The sequence below is a fragment of the Xiphophorus couchianus genome, chromosome 6, assembly GCF_001444195.1.
Source record: "Xiphophorus couchianus chromosome 6, X_couchianus-1.0, whole genome shotgun sequence".
Taxonomy (NCBI): domain Eukaryota; kingdom Metazoa; phylum Chordata; class Actinopteri; order Cyprinodontiformes; family Poeciliidae; genus Xiphophorus; species Xiphophorus couchianus.
The window spans coordinates 26,968,863-26,988,231 of NC_040233.1; the positions used below are offsets into that span (position 1 = coordinate 26,968,863).

Below are 19,369 nucleotides of genomic sequence, written 5' to 3' on the forward strand. Positions count from 1 at the left end.
ATATTTACATATATATATATACATATATATATACAGTATATAATCAGTTTATAGATGCAGACTTCTACAAGTTCCTCACAGTTCATGTATCTGTTCAGAGTTACTGTGTAAGGAAAACCAATTAAAAAGCAACAAGTTATGAACTGTGTGACATTGTGGAATATAACATAACTTTGCATAATTTAAATATTTTTATGATGCAATGTCCCATAATTGTCAAACCGTAAGAATAAAGATGCAGCACCAAGCAGCCATGAGCTCAGGATTAATCATTAAGTGAATATTATTAGGAATATTATAATGGAGAGTACAGTGTATAATTACTTATTGTGAAAAGTTTCCTGAGATGCTAAACAGAACTGAATTGATCAGAGAGCTTTGTAAAAACAGGAGAATTGGGCTGTGAATTATAACCACATAATATGTGGTGTTATATTGCTTAATATACACATATTAAGCCATAATATGTGCGCTGTTCCACCACTAGAGGTCTCCCTGCAGCTCACCTGCTCCTCTCTGTGTTTACCTCCCAATCGCAGCGCTGCTGTAACGGTGGCAAACTGGACAAAAAGCACCATCTTCTGCCCGGTGCGCCAGAAATACTGATGTAAGCTGCCTGGTGTTCCATCCTTCTGGGATTTTTTTTGTCCGCTACACCGTGTGTTAGTGCCACTGTCCGTGGCGAAGGTGAGTTTGGTGATCATTGTGGTGAAAAATGGCTCAGTGACTCAAACACTGCGCGACCAGACAGACAGCAGCTACAGGCGCTAGCACTGTTAGCTTAGCATGAAGGATTGTGCACACGGGGATCTCTAAAGCAAATCAAGTTAGCACATTTCTCTCCGAGAAAACTTTGTGACAACAAACTACTCCGAGTATATTCTGTAAATATGTCCATCTATTTTCATTGATTATAAATTTTGGCAACGTTTGCTGATAAGTTTGTTAGCTTAAGCGGCTAACAGTGCTACGTATCAGTTTATCTTGGCTAACAAAAAACATAAATTACTCGCTGCAAAAACGTTACTGCTCCTGTAACATTGCCATTATTTGATGCCATTTTGTGTCATTGTTTATATCCCCAGCAGAGACTATTTAATTATTCATTCACTAGTATATATTTGTCGTGACTATTTGTATTTCAGGCGTTAGCTCGCTGGCTAGCAGAAGCTACACCGAGCTTTTTAATGGCCTCCGCAGCTGCCTCTTTGTTGCCGGGGTTCAAGTGATGACTGTAGACTGTTGTCTAGTTTGGTTTTATGTCACAATTTTATATCGAACCGCCGAGGTTTGCAGTCCCAGAAGGCGTTAGTTGGTGTAAATAACATAATCAATCCTGCTGTTGGCGGGTTTAATGGTCAGTGAGGTGCCAAACTCTGTACCTGGAGCTGCACACTTTAGACAGCCGGACTGGTTGAACAGAATATCACTGATGATTGGGAGTCAATGAGGAGTCATTTATGTCATCAATAAAAACCTGGTAATGTTTCCGTAGGGATCCCTTGGTTGTTTTTTTTGATCAAATGAAAAATCAAACCCGTTTTAAGCGCATGGTTCCAAAGTCAGGCTAGAAAAGTGTGGCTTGTTCATATATGGATAGGAATGGAAAAAGCAAAGTATGGAAAATGCTTCTATTCCAACACATTACTCTGTTGTCATTCTATTATAGAAAAGGCACATCATTCAGCCATTCATTTTCAAAGCCAAGACCTTCTTGGAACTGCACCACATCATAAATCCATCTGTCTGTTTATGCATCCATCCATTTGTCCCTTCACGCTTCTGTACATCCACCCACCTGTTCTGCTTTTCTAATCATTATTCATCCATCCTTCCACCGATGAACTCACTTAGGATAAATTCATCTCTGTTTTTAGTGCAACTCTTTGGCTACATGGGGTTGGTTGTCACATGCTTTATTACAGTTTTTGTCGATTATGAGCTAAAAAATGTTAAATGACTCCTACACGATGCTTTTTGGCTCTTGGTGTCAATTTTGAAAGTAATTTGATTGTTGTTTTGTTTGTTCTGATTTCTTAACCCAAATTATATGCATTGGTAGACTTCAACTAAACTACCAGTCTGTGTGACAGGTAGTTTAGTCCAAAAACACTTAATTTAGGCAAATGGAACAGAAATATCCCTTATTGTTCCACAGAGTGGAAATACAAGTGCAACAGCAATTTTTAGGTATATTGGTTCACAAAAATATCAAAAGGTACTTTAAAAAATCTATATACTTTACAAGATTATGACATAAAAAACACCTTGCAGTCATCAGAAATAGATAACTGAGTCGGATGATTTTGATTTGGTCACATTATAAAATCTTTTCGCCTTCATCTAGCTTTGATAAAAAGTTTATTTTTTCAGTCGCTGCGTCTTTCTAACTTCAATATAAGAAAATCTGCATTATTTTACATAATTTTGAAATGGCAAAAACTTGAGTCAATTGTGGAAATTCGCTGTACAATAATGTATTTTCAAAATAATATGTTTGTCAGGATCTTGTCCACTGTTTCCCAAACATAACAGCGGTTACCAGTGCTTATTTTACCAAAGCTCATACATGCTGTTGATGTTATTATGGCAAACAAATAGCCTCTTATATTTTAGTCTATATTAGTTTTTGTAGAAATCATTCCTAAACCTCTCTAGTTAGATGATTGGATTCAGTAACTTTAAAATTGTTTCTCATTTAAAGACACTAGATTAAAATTTGCACAAAATGTGAATCACACTTTCCAGGTTATGATTAGACTTTAGTAGCTTATTTTATTGTGAACTGGTTGTCTCCTAACCTCAGATGTTGTTTTTTGTCTCTGTAAACTGTAGTTTGTGCTTCCATGACAGAAAATGTGAGGATGTTCATCCTTGTTGACGTCTGTTGCTGCCTCCTCCTCTGTTAAACGTCTCCACTGAGGCTCGCTGCTCTTCAGGGCAATCAGCGCACTTTAACTATTTTTATGTGTAGCTTGTGGCTGAGATTTATGAAAGTGACATCTTTGGTTTCATGGATGGTTTAGAGGAGCATTGCATGAAATTGGATTTCTTAAGATACTGGGTTAGGTCAGCCTCCTGCAACACAGGAAGGTAGTTCTGCTGAGAACCGTTTCTTTACAAAGAAACTCTTTTTAGGTGTAATGTGCGCCTGCTCTGGAGAAACGGATTTGTTTTTATGTATAGTTGAGATAAAAATGAACGTATTCCTGTTGCGACTATAACCTGTACATTTTATTTAGACAGCAGTCAGTTAATTCAGGAGGGAAAAAATGAAAATGTGTAGTTCCATTAATGTGCATCCTATTAAACTCTTCTTTAGAAAAACACTTTAAATTTGTCTGAACTTGAGGACATCTCAGCTGCTCAGCTCCTATCAGATCTACTGGGCTTTAGTTAGGCCACTTCTGAGCTTTAAGCCAGGATTCAGATTTATAGTTTGTACTCATAGAAGTTCCTCTTCACTTGGTTTTAGACCTTTAAATATTTTCCTATTTGGTTTTTTGGAAACATGAAGGTATTTTTGCAAAATCTAGCAGTGCTTGGATGTTTTTCTTTGTCTGAAAAAGCTTTTATCATCCCGCCGTATCCCAAAGCATCGACTCAAGAAGAGACTGTTGTCTCTACAAAGCCAGAAAAATGTATTTACTTTACTTTCCCCTTGAAAAGAATTATTTTTTCTTGGCATTTTAACAGCAGTGTTCATTCTTTTTATATTTTTACATCCACTCTGTATTGTAACCTTGTATTAAATACACTTTTAGGCCTTTCAGACCAGAAACAAACAGCTGATTTCCATAAAAAATGCAATTGTGTACCTGAAGCGGAACTGTTGTGTTTGTAATTTGAATTCATTGACTGAAAAACATTCATTACAGGAGCTGAAACAACAGGCTGTGAAATTTCTGTTAGAATTTTTGGGGTGAGAAGAATAATTATGTTTTTGTGGGGATTTAATGACTAAAATAAAATGTCAAAACTAGATAAATGTGTTTAATCAATACCACAGTAATAGACAATCTTTTAATTTAACTGCATTGACAATATAGTTGCACAATTTGACAATTTGAAAATAAATTTGCTTAATGGAAATGCCAATTTCTAAAAAAAAACAAAAACTAATTTCTGTGAGTTTTGGTGGTACTTTTTGCAAAACTGTGATGGAAACACTTTTTTGCATCATGAGTCACATGATCAACAACAAGGTGTTGCCACTGGTGCAAACTAACAAAGAAGAAGACAGGAAGTGGTTGGAGGACGATGGCTTGGTATTTTTTTATTGTGTAAACAAACTTTTTCACATGTATTTTTTTTATTACGTTTCTTATTTCATGGAAACACTGCAGTTACAAATGTATGTTTTTATGACAGCAGAATATCGATAAAGATTTGTGCACGTTTGTAATAGAAACAGAGTTTATGTCACATTGTCCTGTATTAGTTGCGCTTAAAAACCAGTAAATTAATCATTTTTTTATGCCAAAACAGAATCATCTGTTTCTTTCCTTATTAGTTGCCCTCTTACTCTCAGAAACACGGTTTCCTTTTCTGTGTTTTTGCCAATTCTGACTTTAAATCACTAAATAAATCAAACTGATGCTGATTCTGTGTTGTTGTTTGTTTCTCTTAAAGCTGTGATGAATAAGGAGATCATGTCCCGTGTGGTGAGGAAGAGGCAGGCGGATCCTAAGGTGGTCCAGTACGTGTGGGAAGCCATCGAAGTCATTCGGAACCAGAAACAAATCGCAAACATGGACCGGATCTCCAAGTAAGTTCATCGCAGTTACGCATCACGAGTAATATTGGTGGCTTGTGGAGAGGATTCTTTTTTTATTTGCTTGAGCAATTTTATTTCTACCGAATCTGTACGCAACAAACTTCAGAACTTTGAATTTTGGTTGTTTGTTGCAGCAACTGGAGGAGTTTGTGGTCTTTGACAAAGAAACATGGCGTCACTAGAACTTGATTACACAGTGGACTAGCAGAGCCTTCGCCTTCTAGATCAAACTTTGAATCATATTTAAAACTTTAAAAGTGTTGGTCCATTGATATGGATTTTATTTGCGTTGAATCTTCTGCTCAGATTTTAGATTTTAAAACTTTAATGAAAGACAAGCAAGACTGCGAATATTGAAGAGTTCAGTGTTTGTTGTCACCCAACGTTGTAGCTTATAAAAATAACTGAAAAACAAGTTTGGGTTTTCATTACACATGAGCAGAAATCATCAAAGTTACAGAAAATAAAGTCTTGAAATGTTTCACTCTTATGAATCTGTGTATTACTTTCTGAGATATTAAACTTCTTTCACAATATTATTTTTTTAGATGTTACTGTATTGAATACAGATCTTTCTTTGCAGTGTTTAATGTCAATTTATTGCTGAACAAACGTGGCTTAAATTAATAATTTACATTAGCGCTGCTCAATATATCAAATTGCAATTCTCATTGAGAATATCACCGTCACAAAGCAATGTTTGGAAAAATATTAGATAATGTTGGAGCTCATGGAGTGGAAGAAATATTAATAAATAACAGTATTGCAGTGAAATACTTTCCTAAAATCATACATCTCTAATTTACATTAATTAAAACAATAGTCAAGATGTATCTAATAAAAGGTGATTAATGTCAATAAAAATAATTTCCAGAATCAGACAATAAGTTTTCTTCCACATTGTGATTCTTTTTAAATCTCAGTTTGTTTTATTTCAGGTTTCAGAAACATTCTGGATTTATTCTGTGTTACACATGGAAGCAAAAGTAAACAGTATTAACTGAGAAATGGCATTTATGCTGCTTCTTCTGGCTTTACAGATGGATTTTCTCTTCTTTACTAAGTCAAGTTGCTTTGTACAGAACATTTCAGCAAGAAGGCAGTTCAAAAGTGCTTTACCTCATAAAAACATTATACATCATCAAAATCATATGTTGGTCAATGTTCAATTTATTACCACTAAAAGCAGCTCTGAACAGGTGGGTTTTTAGCCTCGAGTTAAATGAACTCAGTGTTTCTGCATTTTCTGGAAGTTTGTTCCAGATGTGTGCAGTAAATCCTGCAGACCTGAATGATTTGGAAGGTTGATACAACAACATCAGATCTTTAATGCATTTTGGTGCTAAACTGTTCAGTGATTTATAAACTAACAGCAGTATTTTAACGTCTTTAGAGCTAGTGGGAGTGTCTATCTTCCTGGGTTTAGTGAAAAGTTTTGTTTTTTTAAGGCAGACCTGTGAAGACACTTGCAGTAATCAATGTGACTAGAGATAAATGCATGGATGAGTTTTTCCAGGTTTTGTTGGGACATTAGTTATTCCTGGAAATGTTCTTCAGGCGATAGAAGGCTGACTTTATGTGACTCTGAAGGTTCAGGTCAGAGTCCAGTTATCAGTGCTTTTAAAAGGTAAAAATGGAAGAAGATTTTCCACAAACTCAAAATGTGTTTTGATTTACAAAATGTTTGGAGAAATCTCCAAAAAGCTTCTTCTGGTTGGTTAACCTTTTCCTTCTTTTGGCAACATGAGGTTAAAAACATCAGACAAAGAAGCCACTAAAACTGTGATCAATACTTGTTGCTGCGTTGCTAACACGAGGCTCATCCATCCCATAATGCATCACCTCTCCCTCAGTGGCGGGTTGATGATCCTCCACCGCTCTCATGCTTTATGGCTCAGCGTCCAGATTAATGAACAGCTCCTCTGCTGCAGACCAAACCAAACGCTTTCAGCAAGTTGGCGAGCACCTTGGGAGCTGGCCGCTCGCCAAATGAGTGTCGGCGTAGAGTGGCTGTTGTCGTGGCAACAGTACGCAGCGGCATGCAACGGATAGCTCCCCCCTCTCTCTTTCTCTTCCCCTCTCTCTCTCTCTCTTGGCCTCCACCCTATCTCGCCCCTCTGCAGCTTAATTTCAGCGTGAGCTCAGCGGCTGGCGAGGTGGCGGTGATTACTTTGGCTCTGGAGGAACCGAGGGCGACGGCGGTGGGCGAATGATTAACCGGCTAGCCAACCAAACAGCTTCAGATCAATTAGTTATTTATTACCAAAAAGGTTCAGTTACCTGCAGATATCCTACTGGTTTTTTATTGAGAAGAAGAGCACAAATACAGGTTTTTATGTTGTTAAATGAGACAAATATGTTTCTATTTTCATGTTTTGTTTAGGGATGGGCATTTATTGTATCGTTTATCAAGAGACACTGCAAAAACACAAAATCTTACCAAGTATTATTGGGCTAGGTTTTAGAGCTGATATCTTAGTTTTGTCTTATTTCAAGTGGATCAACTTAAAAGAGCATTTTCAGCCACATATAGGAGCTTGTTTTAAGTCAATAATTATTTAATATTGATGAAAAATTACTAGATCCATTGGCAGATTATTTTACTCTTAAGACATTTTCCTCGTATTATAAGTGAAATAATCTGCCAATGGAACTAGAACTTTTTCATCAATATTAGGGAATTATTTACTTAAAATAAGCTCCTATATTTTACTTAAGTTAGTTTTGTTTTGCTTTTTTTTTATTAAGATTTTGCGTTTTTGTAGTGTAAGAATTTAAATAAATTCTTGTCACAATAATGTTCAATTAATGATGTTTAAAACCTCCCAATGTTGTCTGTATTTTTGGGATTGTTCGTCTCAATTTTCTGCTACTTTTTTTCTTTTTCATTGAGAGCATCACTAAATATTAAAACATTTGAAAATATGATTAAATCACATTTCTTTATGTGACTGGTGGCCTAAAAAAGTTTATTACTAGATTTTTTTAAGAGGAGGATTTGTGGAGCTATGTCATACCAAAAGTTACATAAAAAAGAAGTAATTGTACAATAGTGTCACAAAATATTTAAGTTTGTTTCGTCCACCTCTTATCTGATTACAATAGTAACAGTTTTGGAGAAAACTCCTGACAAAACATGAAATTCTGCTTAGATTTTTCCATTTAATAATTCATTCAATTAAATGCAGTTAATGCAACATTTAATATGAAAATAATCAATAAAACAATGTGAGGCCATGAAACAATACATAAACTCAACAAACACATATTTATAGCAGGTGATCCAGAGTCTGGCTGATTTATTTCTTGTTCTGTGTTAATCAGCTGCTTGCAGGAAACGTTCAGTCTTCATATTTTTAATGAGTTGAATCATTTCCCTGGGCTTCCTGACGCTCGGACCGTTTCGTTCTGTAATCTTCACTGACCTGGGTTCAGCCATGAGGCACGCTCCGCTCTTTTCCCACGTTGTTAACGACCAAACACAGACAGCGACCTTCTGGCTCAAGGCCACAGCTCAGGATCCATGACCTTTCACACTGAGGTTCCCTGCAAGTCAGCAGGCAGCTGCAGGAATCAGAGAAGAATTTCAAATTAAAGTTCAGCTGTCAAGCAGGAACGTTGTTAAAAAGTGAGAGAGAAAGAAGTTGCACATAAAATTTTGAAGCTGAAAGAACATGTTGTATATTTATGACTTCTCTAATCCAGCTGATGCGGTCTGCCAACTTTTTCTCTCTCTTCTCATAACTCTGAGGTTTCCAAAATGTTACAAACCTCAATTGTTTTCAGAGGCAGAAAGCTCTAAAGGATGAAACAAAGGTGTTCAAAGCGCGGCGAGGGGCCAGTTCACTGTCCTTGGAATGATTTCTTTGAGGATTAAGAATGACACAAATCTGACCCACCAGATGGATACTGTTTCATTTTTAGATTTCCACTAATAAAATCTTAAAATGGAAAGTTTTTAGGTACAACACAAAATAGTTTTTATGCTTGATGTAGCAGTTAGTAGGACCACAAACATTTAGCAACTTTTACTGAAAAGCAGGCTTTGGATAGACCCTTTCGTTAATCTCAGTACAACAGCAGTCTGCAAAGAGAGTGACCCACATGCAGGTCATATTGTTCAGCCTCAACATTTCAATCTCAAAATTTGTATTTATTTCTTTTAAAGGTGCAGTATCATGTAAAATGAAACTTTTTTTTTTAGTTAGCTTTACATCATGTTATAATGTTATTCCCTCATGTTGTCTTGGTTATTTCATGTATGTCTGAGAAATCCTTTAATCTCCTTGGTAACCATTCACCTGTTCAAAACGCCTGGACTTAGCCCCGCCTTCGAGGCGCAACATCTTGAAGGCCTTTTCTTGGCTCTGTCTGCAGGTACCTGAGCCGGGTGTTCAGCATGCACCCAAAGGAGACGGCGCGGCAGCTGAGCCTGGCGGTGAAGGACGGGCTGGTGGTGGAGACCCTCACCGTCGGCTGCAAGGGCTCCAAGGCCGGTATCGAGCAGGAGGGCTACTGGCTGCCTGGAGATGAGATGGTGAGTCCAGAAACCGGATCCCAGCTCCTAAAGGTTACCGGGAGCAAAAACGTACAAAATGATAGGAAAAAAAACACATTTTCCTTATTTATTTCTGTTAATTTGTTAATCGTAGTAACCTGCATTTCCTTTTACACACATGGTTTAGTAAAATCTGGTGAGATAGTTTAGAGTTCGCTGGTTAGTGTAACTTGATTTATATTAGAGATGCACTGAACTGATATTAATATCTGTATCGATCCCGATATTGAAAAAAAATCTAGATTGAATGTCAGTGACAATGTGTGTAATCCAATAAGAGCAGATCTATTCAGTCTAATTCTATACTTTGTGCTCTGAGTGATGTCACGCTTTATTATTTATTTTACATTATATTCAGAATTTTTAATTGAACTTTCTGAACAATTTGAAAAGTTTGTTGCCATTTATTTTTACGTTTCACCAAAATAGTCAACCTGTTGTTTCTTCCAGTTTCAGTTTCTTTATTATTTGTTTTATAATTTAAAGTTGTTTTTGCATGTTTGACCAAGTTAGTGAAGCTATTGGTGTATTTACGTGTGCTGTACTGTCACAGCGTTAACAGACACATTTGTAATTCAGTACATTTATATCTGTGTTGGAAAAAAAATAAATGTTTTAAGCCTTTAAGCACAGTTTTTTTCTGCCTCAGATATCGGTATCAGAAATTAAAAAAGTGGATCAGTGCATTCCTAATTCATAAATGTATCAATGTTTTGGCTCCTTTAGTTGTGCCTGTAGGCTTTTTAATACCTGAAAACAGAGTTTACATTTTCTCAGTGGAAATCACCATAAAGGTGAGGATGCCTGAGATTTTCTCACCATAAATGAATCTGTTACCATATGAGGCTGATGTGGGGGCAGATGCGACGTCTGCAGATGTCGTAGTCCTCTGTTACTGCAGTCGTAAACGGTGATGAGTAACGAACAGCGCAGCAGACGGCGTGAGACCATCTGTCAACACGCCGTTACGAGTCTCCGCTCCAGCAAATCGCTGCAGATCGTCCTTGAGCTCCTTTTTATTCTGATAAACGTCTCAAAACAAAATGGAGTGCTGACAAAAAGCGCTGAAATTATTTCTGTTGGAGAAATTAGAACAAAACTCAACAACCATAAGTATTCATACACCTTCAACTTAAGGCAGCCACAAACTTTATTGTTTTAAGGGGATTTTATGTGATAAAAAATGAAAACAAAATGATGGAAGATAGTTTTTTTTGCACTGCAAAAACTTGTAATATTTTTGTGACTGTTCCTGGTGCAAATGTCTTAGTCTTGTCTTATTTCAAGTTTTCTAACTTGCATGGTAACTTTTCACAAAGATATAAAAGCTTATTTTAAATCAGTAATTCCTTAAATGTTGGTTTAAAAATACTAGTTTAACTGGCAGATTATTTCAGTTATAGTAAAATGTCTTGTTGTAAGTGAAATAATCTGACATTGGATTGGAACCAGTACATTTAGTTAATAAAGAATTATTGATTTACACTTCACGACTTCTCACTAGTTTGTCTCATAAAATCCCAACAAAATACATAAACAACAAAAGTTTCTGGTTGAATACTGTTGCAAAGCGCTGTACTTCAAATCTGTTCCTAATGTTTTTCCTTCATGTTTTTGTTTCTTAGTTGTGATTTTTACATTTACTACTGACTACTAAGCTGAACGTTAGCAAAACCTGGTCAATTTGACAATTTTTCTGAAATTATAATGAAATGTTTGATTATTTCTGTAATTATCTGTTGTCTATGAGTTCTGGCAATATTCCTGTCATATTTTACGTTTAGAAATATTGGATTAATCAGTCAAAAGAGGAAAAGTTTTAATGCCAAAACCAGAAACATTTGTTCTGACCTCCTATTTATCTCTGCATTTTGTTTTCATCATGAACGAACAGTGGATTCTGCAGATCGTGTTAGTTACATCATTATAAAATATATGTATAATTGTGGAAAAATGCAGATTTAGGTCATGCTTGTGATGTCCAGAGGAGCTGCAGTCATGTTAGCATCATTTAAACACTCCTCTCTGAATCACTTGCAATCACAGGAGCCGAAAGCCGAGGGCAGCAAGGTAAGGCCTGCATTGTTGTTTCCAACCAGGGTTTGTTTCTCATTTGATCCTCTGCTGCCCCTCATCGCCTCCCCCTCCGCCCAACTAACATCATCAAAATCAGTCCTGCCACAAACGGTGCCGTCAAGGATCGGAGTGAATCTTTTTTTTCCCAGCAGGCTGCAGAAAAAATTCACATAGGTTGATTTAAAACTAAAAAATGGTGGAAAATCTTACATTTTTCCTCCAGTTGTATGACTCTCTATGTTTCCTCTCAGCCTTAAGCTCTGGGCTCAGCTCTGCTGTAAAAAAGCTTCACGACGGTCTGACGCAGCGCTGTGGCTACTTTTCCTGAAAGTGAGCGATGATTTTACTGAAACAGGTACTGGCTGCCAACCTGCAGGTTTGCTGCTGCTTGAGTTAAAATCAAACCAAAACCTGAAGCTTCTCCACTGGAGAAACATCCTGCAAATAATTCAAATCATAACATCATGAGACGTCAAGCAGGTTCAGCTTAGCTGCAGGTCGGTAGCGATCCCTAGTGAGCTTGGTAGTTGTAGTTTCTTTCAGAAGAAGTGTGTCCTGCTGTGATCTTGCCTCTGTCTGGCATGCTTTTTCTGCTCTGACTGGAACTGTGGGAGGGGTTAGCTGTCTCTGCCTGCTGCTAGCAACCCGTCCTGCTGGTTATTTCAGGAGAGAAGTCACTGAAAGGACAGAGCAGAGTGTGATGGTGAGGCCGGAGGTCCGTTCTCCCTCCGCCGGTACCTGGATTCAGTCCAGCTGGCCTGAGCTGCGTCCTCTGCCTGACCTCAGGAATGTTTGCTCCTTAATCAGAAACCTGCTGCGTTTCCATCCCAAACATAAATTTTACAAACCAAAGTTTTCAACTCTCTGCCTCAGGTCAGGTTGGATTGAGTCCAGGTTTCACCAAAATGATCAGGTCCTGAAAAACTGCTGAGTATTTCAAACTAATTAAGCTGTTTTATTTTAAATTTATCCTGTATTTAATTGATTAAAGCATTTTTATGTTGCTGCTCTGTGTCCAAAAATTAAAAACCTGTTAAATCCCACCGGCAACAATTGTTGCCAGGCTTTTTTTTTTCCACTTCTGGAAGCGTTGTTTTGGCGTTAGGCAGCTAATTTAAATTTTATTTAATAAATTTCATGTCACATGACCAGACCTCTTTACTTCCTGTCTCAAACTTACACAAGAGGAAGTCAATGTAATACTTTAATGAACAAATAAACGTAACTAAAATATTTTGTACAAATGTTCTTCAAATGGTTTGTACTGAAATATAATTTTATTCCTGCAAGCATCTTTTAATCGTAAGAAGAGTAAATGTGTCCATGGCAATAATTGTTGCCGCTAGCAACAGAGGTGTACCTTCAGCAAATTTTTACTCTAGTAAAAGTAAAAAGTATTTGCTGAAAAGTGAAGTACAGAGTAACTGATCAAATTATCAATCATTTAATATTTAAAAATTACATGAATCAAAAATATAAATTAAGTGGAAATTTTGGTATTTTAGGGACAAAGATGGCAATAATTCATGTAAGTAACAAAAATAACAAAATCAGCCAAAATAATATTTTTTTCCAAATCAGTTTCTTTGAATAAAAAACTTAGGAAACTATAACAAAAACTGCAGGTGTGTGTTTAAGTCTGGTGAATGTTTTGGTTAAAACATGTTTGCTTTTCATTCAGTGGGAAGAAAATCCAGAAATTTTACTCAAGAGAAATAACACTTCATAATAAAACTACTCACAAGTAAAAAGTACAGTGTAGTAGAAATACTCCTAAAAGTACATTTTCTTTTTCAAAACAAGTTACTCAAGTGAATGTAGCTGGTAAATAAGTGTGGACAGTGCTAAGCTAGGTGTCAAAGGTCAGGCTGTTTGTTTTATTCTTGTATATTTGTCCCACACAGCTTAAAACTATTGTCTGTTTTAAATATTCTAAACCTGACAGAACCTCAAAATTATGTTTTCTATCAGTCAATCCTTCAGTTGAAAAAGATTTCTTAAAATTATTCCATACTGAGTGCAGGTGTTTCACATCTCTATCATCAGGTTGTTTATGGCAGGTTGAGCTCAAATCCAGCCCTAGAAAACTACTTTCCTAAAACATTTAGACGCTTCCTTCAACAACACACCTAAATGAAACCACAGCAGTGGGTCAGTCAGCTCTGCAGAGGTAACGAGTCGTTCATTTGGTTCTGGTGTGTTGGAGAAACGATGCATCAGTCCGATGCGTTTTGTTATTTCATTAGTTTTTGTTCATAACCTTGATCTAAACGTGGTGAAGGCCGTTTTCTTAACTTTAGACCTGGTGTTAAAACCAAACAACGGCATTTGTTTCACAAGAGTTTGAACGTGGTATATTTCAGAAACTGTTGATCATTATTGATGATTTTCCTGTACTATAAATTCTCCCAATAGCTATTGCGATAAACGACAATATTGCTGTTTTGAGACCATTTTAATGTAATGTAATGCTGATGGGATAATAATGTAAAATCACATTCTCAGAGATCAATAATGTTTAAATTCTAATGAACATTTAACTCTGGAACTGGAAGACATTATAAATAATAAACAAAACAACAGAAACGACAAATAAAAAGCACTGAAGACTTTTATCACCCAGTTTTTGGTAGAAAGAGCAAAAAGAAAAATGATAAATCATGCAAATAGAAATTATTAAACTCGTTTTAACTTGGTGAATGATTGGTTTATTGCGACAGGCCTAAATTTTCTTCTATCTCAAGAGTTTAGGGGAAATTGTTGACAGAAAGATAAAATCTCCAGTGGAATAAAGGAACCAGTAGTTTTAATAACCACTGGTTGCATCAACCTGCAGCAGCTGCACCAGGCGGCCATGTCACCTCGACGGAGGTTTCTGACACCCTGCTGATTATACTTTATGAAACATACGATACTGGCGAGGTGTACCTAATGAAGTGGCCGTGTGTGTGTGCTGTCCATTGATGAAACGCTTTGATCTGAAGTAGACCTCAGGCAGCGTGTCCTTGGCTCAGAGCTGCAGCTCTCTGAAGTATGCCACTTATCTTTGATCAGAGTAGCAACAGGAGAGCGGCTCTTGACTCTGAAGAGCACAAGGACCATCCACATGTTTTCAAGTGTTTGTGCTGGTGAAGAGTCTATTACCCGTGAAGAGAAAGTAGATGTCCTCTGGGAAATCTGTTGTGGGTTTCAGAATAAATAGATTTGGATTTAAAACCTTTTAAAGGGACAGTATCATGTAAAATAATTTTTTTAGCTTTATATCATGTTATAAATTCCTTCAGACTAGCCAGCAGCAATTAGCAGACATCTTCTGAGCTTATTATAGGAGCCACTTCTCAGAGAAACGTTGTTAAAGGGTTAAGAGAGGAGCCATGTTGTGATGACTTCCTGAAGGCGGAGTTTCAGAAAGAGCAGGAGTTTCTTAAAGCAACAGAGACCCAATTTCAAGTCGATAAATTGCAGTGAAATTTATTTTGTCATCTTTGATATATAAATTTTTCTAACAACTGAAGGAAGCCTTGTTACTTGACTGTGCTACAAAACGGCACTTTGTGCCTGGAACACGCATAATACAGCCTTAATAGATTTTAAATGAGAATAAATCTGGATTTATTTAGTTCTTTGCTCCATCGAACCTGCAAAATGGAACCTCTCCATTATCCCTTCGCTACGTTTTATAACTTTTTGTGTCACAACTCAGAGTTATGCAATAAAGATGTTCTCTGTTTTGTTTTGCCGTTGGGAACTTCCAGATCCCTGTCATACATTATTTTAGCATTATTAGGTTTAGTTTTCACTAATTAAGCTTCAGATTTTGTCATTGTTGCAGTAAAAACATATCTCTATTGCTGAGCGGGCTACTTCAGTGTTTTTCTCTTTAGAGATCCTTGTGGTTTTTTTGTTCATGTGGCCAGTTTTCCAGTTTTAGAAATGTTAAAATGCAGAAACCAGACCTTTGCTGGATGTTTTGTGCATGGCAGCTGCTGCGTTTATAACCTTAAAGCAGCTACATCAGCAGGTCATGAGCACAACAGGGAGAGCTTTGATTTATTAATTTGTTTAGTTTTTAATAAGCTGCAGTTTGATACAAATTTCTGGCGCTCTGCTCCTAAATCTGCCCAGACGTTGTGTGGGAGGAATTGGAGCGGGACGAGTGTGTGGACACGAAAATCTCCTGGTTATCGTTGATAAACTACATCACAGTGCAGGTGCTGATCCGACTGCGTCATGATTAGTAAATGAAAACAAATTTAAGTTCTTGCCAGGTTAAAGTATAACTCAAGCTCTGCTGTTTTCATCCTGAGATTGAATACCTGCACTCTTTTAGGTTTTTCATCAAATTATCTGGGTTTTTATCTGATGTAGTGGGTTGGGGTTTAGTGGTTTAGATATATATATATCTAATACTGAAACATAATTGTTTAGCACTGAATTGTATTAAATTAAACATTGATCCTATCATCTACAAAAGAAGCTACTATTAACAATTTCTATATGATATATGATTACCAAATACACAATTTTTCATCCTGTAGCTTTAAACGTTTTACAGACGTTTTCAGTATAAAATTTTATTCTTGCCTGTTCAGAGTGTAAAATATTTACTTATCCATTAGTTTTTGTTTTAATCAAGGACACAGATTTCTTGCATTGCAGCACTTTTTCATTGTTTGACAGAAATTTAACTCCCAGTGAAGTTTTGGTCAAAGTTGGTTGCATATTTTAACATCAGAGAATGCTTCCTGTTAATTAATATCTCATAATGTAGCACTAATGGTGGTTTATGGCAAAAAAAATCCTGGATAGGAATCAATCAGAGCAGATTTTAGGAAATAGATGTTGTTTTTTTAGAAACACCCTGAATCCCGTCCAGCAGAACAAACATGTCGGATGTAGTTTGGAGGATGGAGAAGCTCGTTTCCTCCCCTGCTGCGCTTAGCCGTGGATGGGGTGGGGGGTCACCCAGACTTGTTCTCTGCTGTTTGTCCTCTGCAGGACTGGGAGGCGGAGAGCCACGACTGGTACTGCTTCGACTGCCACCTACCAGGCGACGTCCTGCCCTGCGACAACTGCTTCCGGGTCTATCACCTCAAATGTCTGTCGGAGGAGTGCAAACCCAGAGACGGAGGCTCCCACTGGCAGTGCGTCGTCTGCAGGGTACGTGCTCTAATAATACAGATGCTTATTTGTTTTTATGTAAGTCATCCATGAAGCTGATTTCAATAAATTAATCATATTTGTAAGGTGAATATTAATTCAGAAACCAGTTATTAATGTTCGAGTCAAAATCATCGATACACATCAAATATGTTGGTCAGTGTTTCATTTATTATGGTTCTAAAGCAACTCCAACCAAGCGGGTTTTTAGCCTTGATTTAAAGGACCTCAGTGTTTCGGCAGTTTTGCAGTTTTCTGGAAGTTTGTTCCACATTTGTTGTGCATAAAAACTGGATGTTGCTTCTCCATGTTTGGTTCTGGTTCTTTTTGCTGCCAAGTTGTTCAGTGATTTCTAAACTACCAGAAGTATTGAAGTCTATTCTCTGAGCTACTGTCTGAGCCAGTGGAAGGTGATAATGTTTGGAAAAAAGTTATTAAAATATTGGAGCCGTCTTTTAAAGCCGACTTCTGTCCTTTTCCCTCCTTCAGGGAAGTAAAAAGAAGAACCTGAACAAACAGGAGATGGGTAAATACCTGCGCTTCATCATCCAGCGGATGAAAGAGAGGGTAAGAAATGCTAATATTCATAACTCTGTTGTCACAATATTCACACCACTGATGTCTTGCATATCAATGTTATTTTATTCCTGAAGCTGGAAATGCAAAGTATAAAGAAAATTTTAGCTTTTTAGAAGTTATATTCTGTTTTTAGTCTTTTAATGGGTTTAATGATGACTGTCCTCTTAAACACCAGCAGTTTCACATTGATCTGTGGCTTTTTAATCAGATTTTTAGTTGTTAGATTACAAACAGGCTTATTAGATCTTAGAATTGGATGATTATGGCTTGAAAAATACAATCTCAGGTTTTTCACTTTCTGATTTTTAGCTATTTTTACCTCTTCCTTTCTTTTTAAAAAAAGAAAATACAAATTACAGAAAATATATTTCAAAAATGTTTTTGTTTTTTTTACTTCAATCCTCCCTTCTGGGAGTTTCAAAATCTAACAAAAAGCAAGCTGTAAAACATCCTGACGTCACTCATTAAATCTTCGTAAACAGAAATGTTATTGCTTGACCTTATTAGATGTTTTATAAAGTGAATATTAGAAAGGTCAGACTAACTTAAACTGAGCATTTTATAGACTTTGGAAATGTGTTTCAAAGTCCAATATTAGGTAATTTATGTAAAAGATTTAATATGTGGAAACACTTTCCACAAGCAGCGTGTGTGAAAATGAAAATGCATTTTCTTGGTGGTGGACATGGTAAGATCCAGCTGTTTTTCACTTGTTTTCTCTCCACTAACTTATGAATAAAACCCAGAAAATTTATTAGTTTAAACATTTCAGCTGGATTTAAATCTCTACTGCAGTGCAACTTCCAACAATAACTAACAGGTTGCTGCCTGAATCAAGCTCAAATGTCCTTGTTTTGTTTCCACATTAGACTTCATTTTATTTCTCCCCTGTGAAGGAACATTGAAGCTCATCATTAACTCTCCTCTCCATTTCCTCCTCTTCGTTTTCCCCGTCGGCTCGGTCCGGCTCCTCTTTACGAGCTCACATTAAATCCTGTCTGTCCTTGCTCTCCGTTGCAGGCGGTGGATCTGAACAAAAAGGGCAAAGACACTAAACACCCCATGTACAAACGGCTGATCCACAGCGCGCTGGACGTCTCCAACATCCACGAGGTAAAACTCCGCTCCCGATTTCACCATCTGACTGGTTTCTAATACAGATTAATCATCAAACAAACAAACAGGATTATTAAAAGATCAATACTTTAATGCTTATCAAACATTTTCCATTTTAAGAAGAAAAATAAAATCTCTGTATGAAGAGATTTAAAAAAGGTGATGAGTTTCTCTCATGGAGTTGAGAAATCTTTACTTTTGAGCCCTGAGATATTTAACTTTTTTTTTCCTCTTCATGAAACATTTTGTTGACTATAGTATAAAAAATACTGTAAATTTCCACAAGTTTGAATTCATTTTTAAAATAAGCCCTAACAACCAAACGGCTGGCCGTGTTGGTGGGAGGGTTTCTGTCTGTAGTGTGGGTGGACTGGGTTTTTGGGTTCTGATCAGCGGAGCATCACAGCAGCAAACCTCTGCCAGAAATGTTGGCTTCCTGCCCAGACCTGTGTGTGTGTGTGTGTGTGTGTGTGTGTGTGTGTGTGTGTGTGTGTGTGTGTGTGTGTGTGTGTGTGTGTGTGTGTGTGTGTGTGTGTGTGTGTGTGTTAATAAGCACACTGGCCTCTCGTGAACCCCTCCATGTCGGTGATCGAACACACACAGTCGCACACCGTTCGTGTGAATGTTCCTCTCTGTGTCGGTTTTGTCTCCATGTGTTTCCTTCTGTTTCAGAATCTGACTGAAGGAAAATACAAAACCTTCGAGGAGTTCAAAGCTGACGCTCAGATGATTGTTCATAACACTGCTATCCTGTATGGAGGTGGGTCACACATTCACACCGCATTCTGATAACTCACAGATACTAATACTGCTGTTATGGCCGATAGCCGATGTTTACCGATGCTATGTACATTATAACCGCTCACAAATAGCTGAAACATGTGAATAAAAACATTTTTTAAAGTATTTATTCTTTCCCAAGGAAGCAAATCTTACAAAACGTATGAAGACAACATCACAATGTTTTAGTGGTAGTTTCATCAAGCTTCATCTCTAAAAATTAAATCAGATCTTTTGAGCTTCACATCCTCCTCCAAACTTAACCACCATAAACAAAATTGTTCAGTCTTGTGATTGAGAATTATTATTCTTATATTATATAT

General features: G+C 37.0%; 1 protein-coding gene across 3 annotated transcripts in view; it reads left to right on the top strand.

Annotated features, from left to right (window-relative positions):
• The first annotated feature begins 501 nt into the window (after window positions 1-501).
• Window positions 502-19,369, top strand: part of zmynd11 (zinc finger, MYND-type containing 11) — a 32,102-nt gene continuing 13,234 nt past the window's right edge. For 2 of the 3 annotated variants that reach the window (XR_003595869.1, XM_028020197.1), the window contains exons 1-8: window positions 502-687; window positions 4,633-4,768; window positions 9,155-9,314; window positions 11,382-11,405; window positions 16,410-16,571; window positions 17,061-17,138; window positions 18,171-18,263; window positions 18,939-19,026. Coding sequence is in view for 2 of the 3 variants with exons in the window: in XM_028020197.1 (XP_027875998.1) it covers window positions 4,638-4,768; window positions 9,155-9,314; window positions 11,382-11,405; window positions 16,410-16,571; window positions 17,061-17,138; window positions 18,171-18,263; window positions 18,939-19,026 (736 nt within the window). In the remaining variant the exon portion in view is untranslated. The remainder of the gene's footprint in view (window positions 688-4,632; window positions 4,769-9,154; window positions 9,315-11,381; window positions 11,406-16,409; window positions 16,572-17,060; window positions 17,139-18,170; window positions 18,264-18,938; window positions 19,027-19,369) is intronic. The other variant, XM_028020199.1, reaches the window with a different exon arrangement.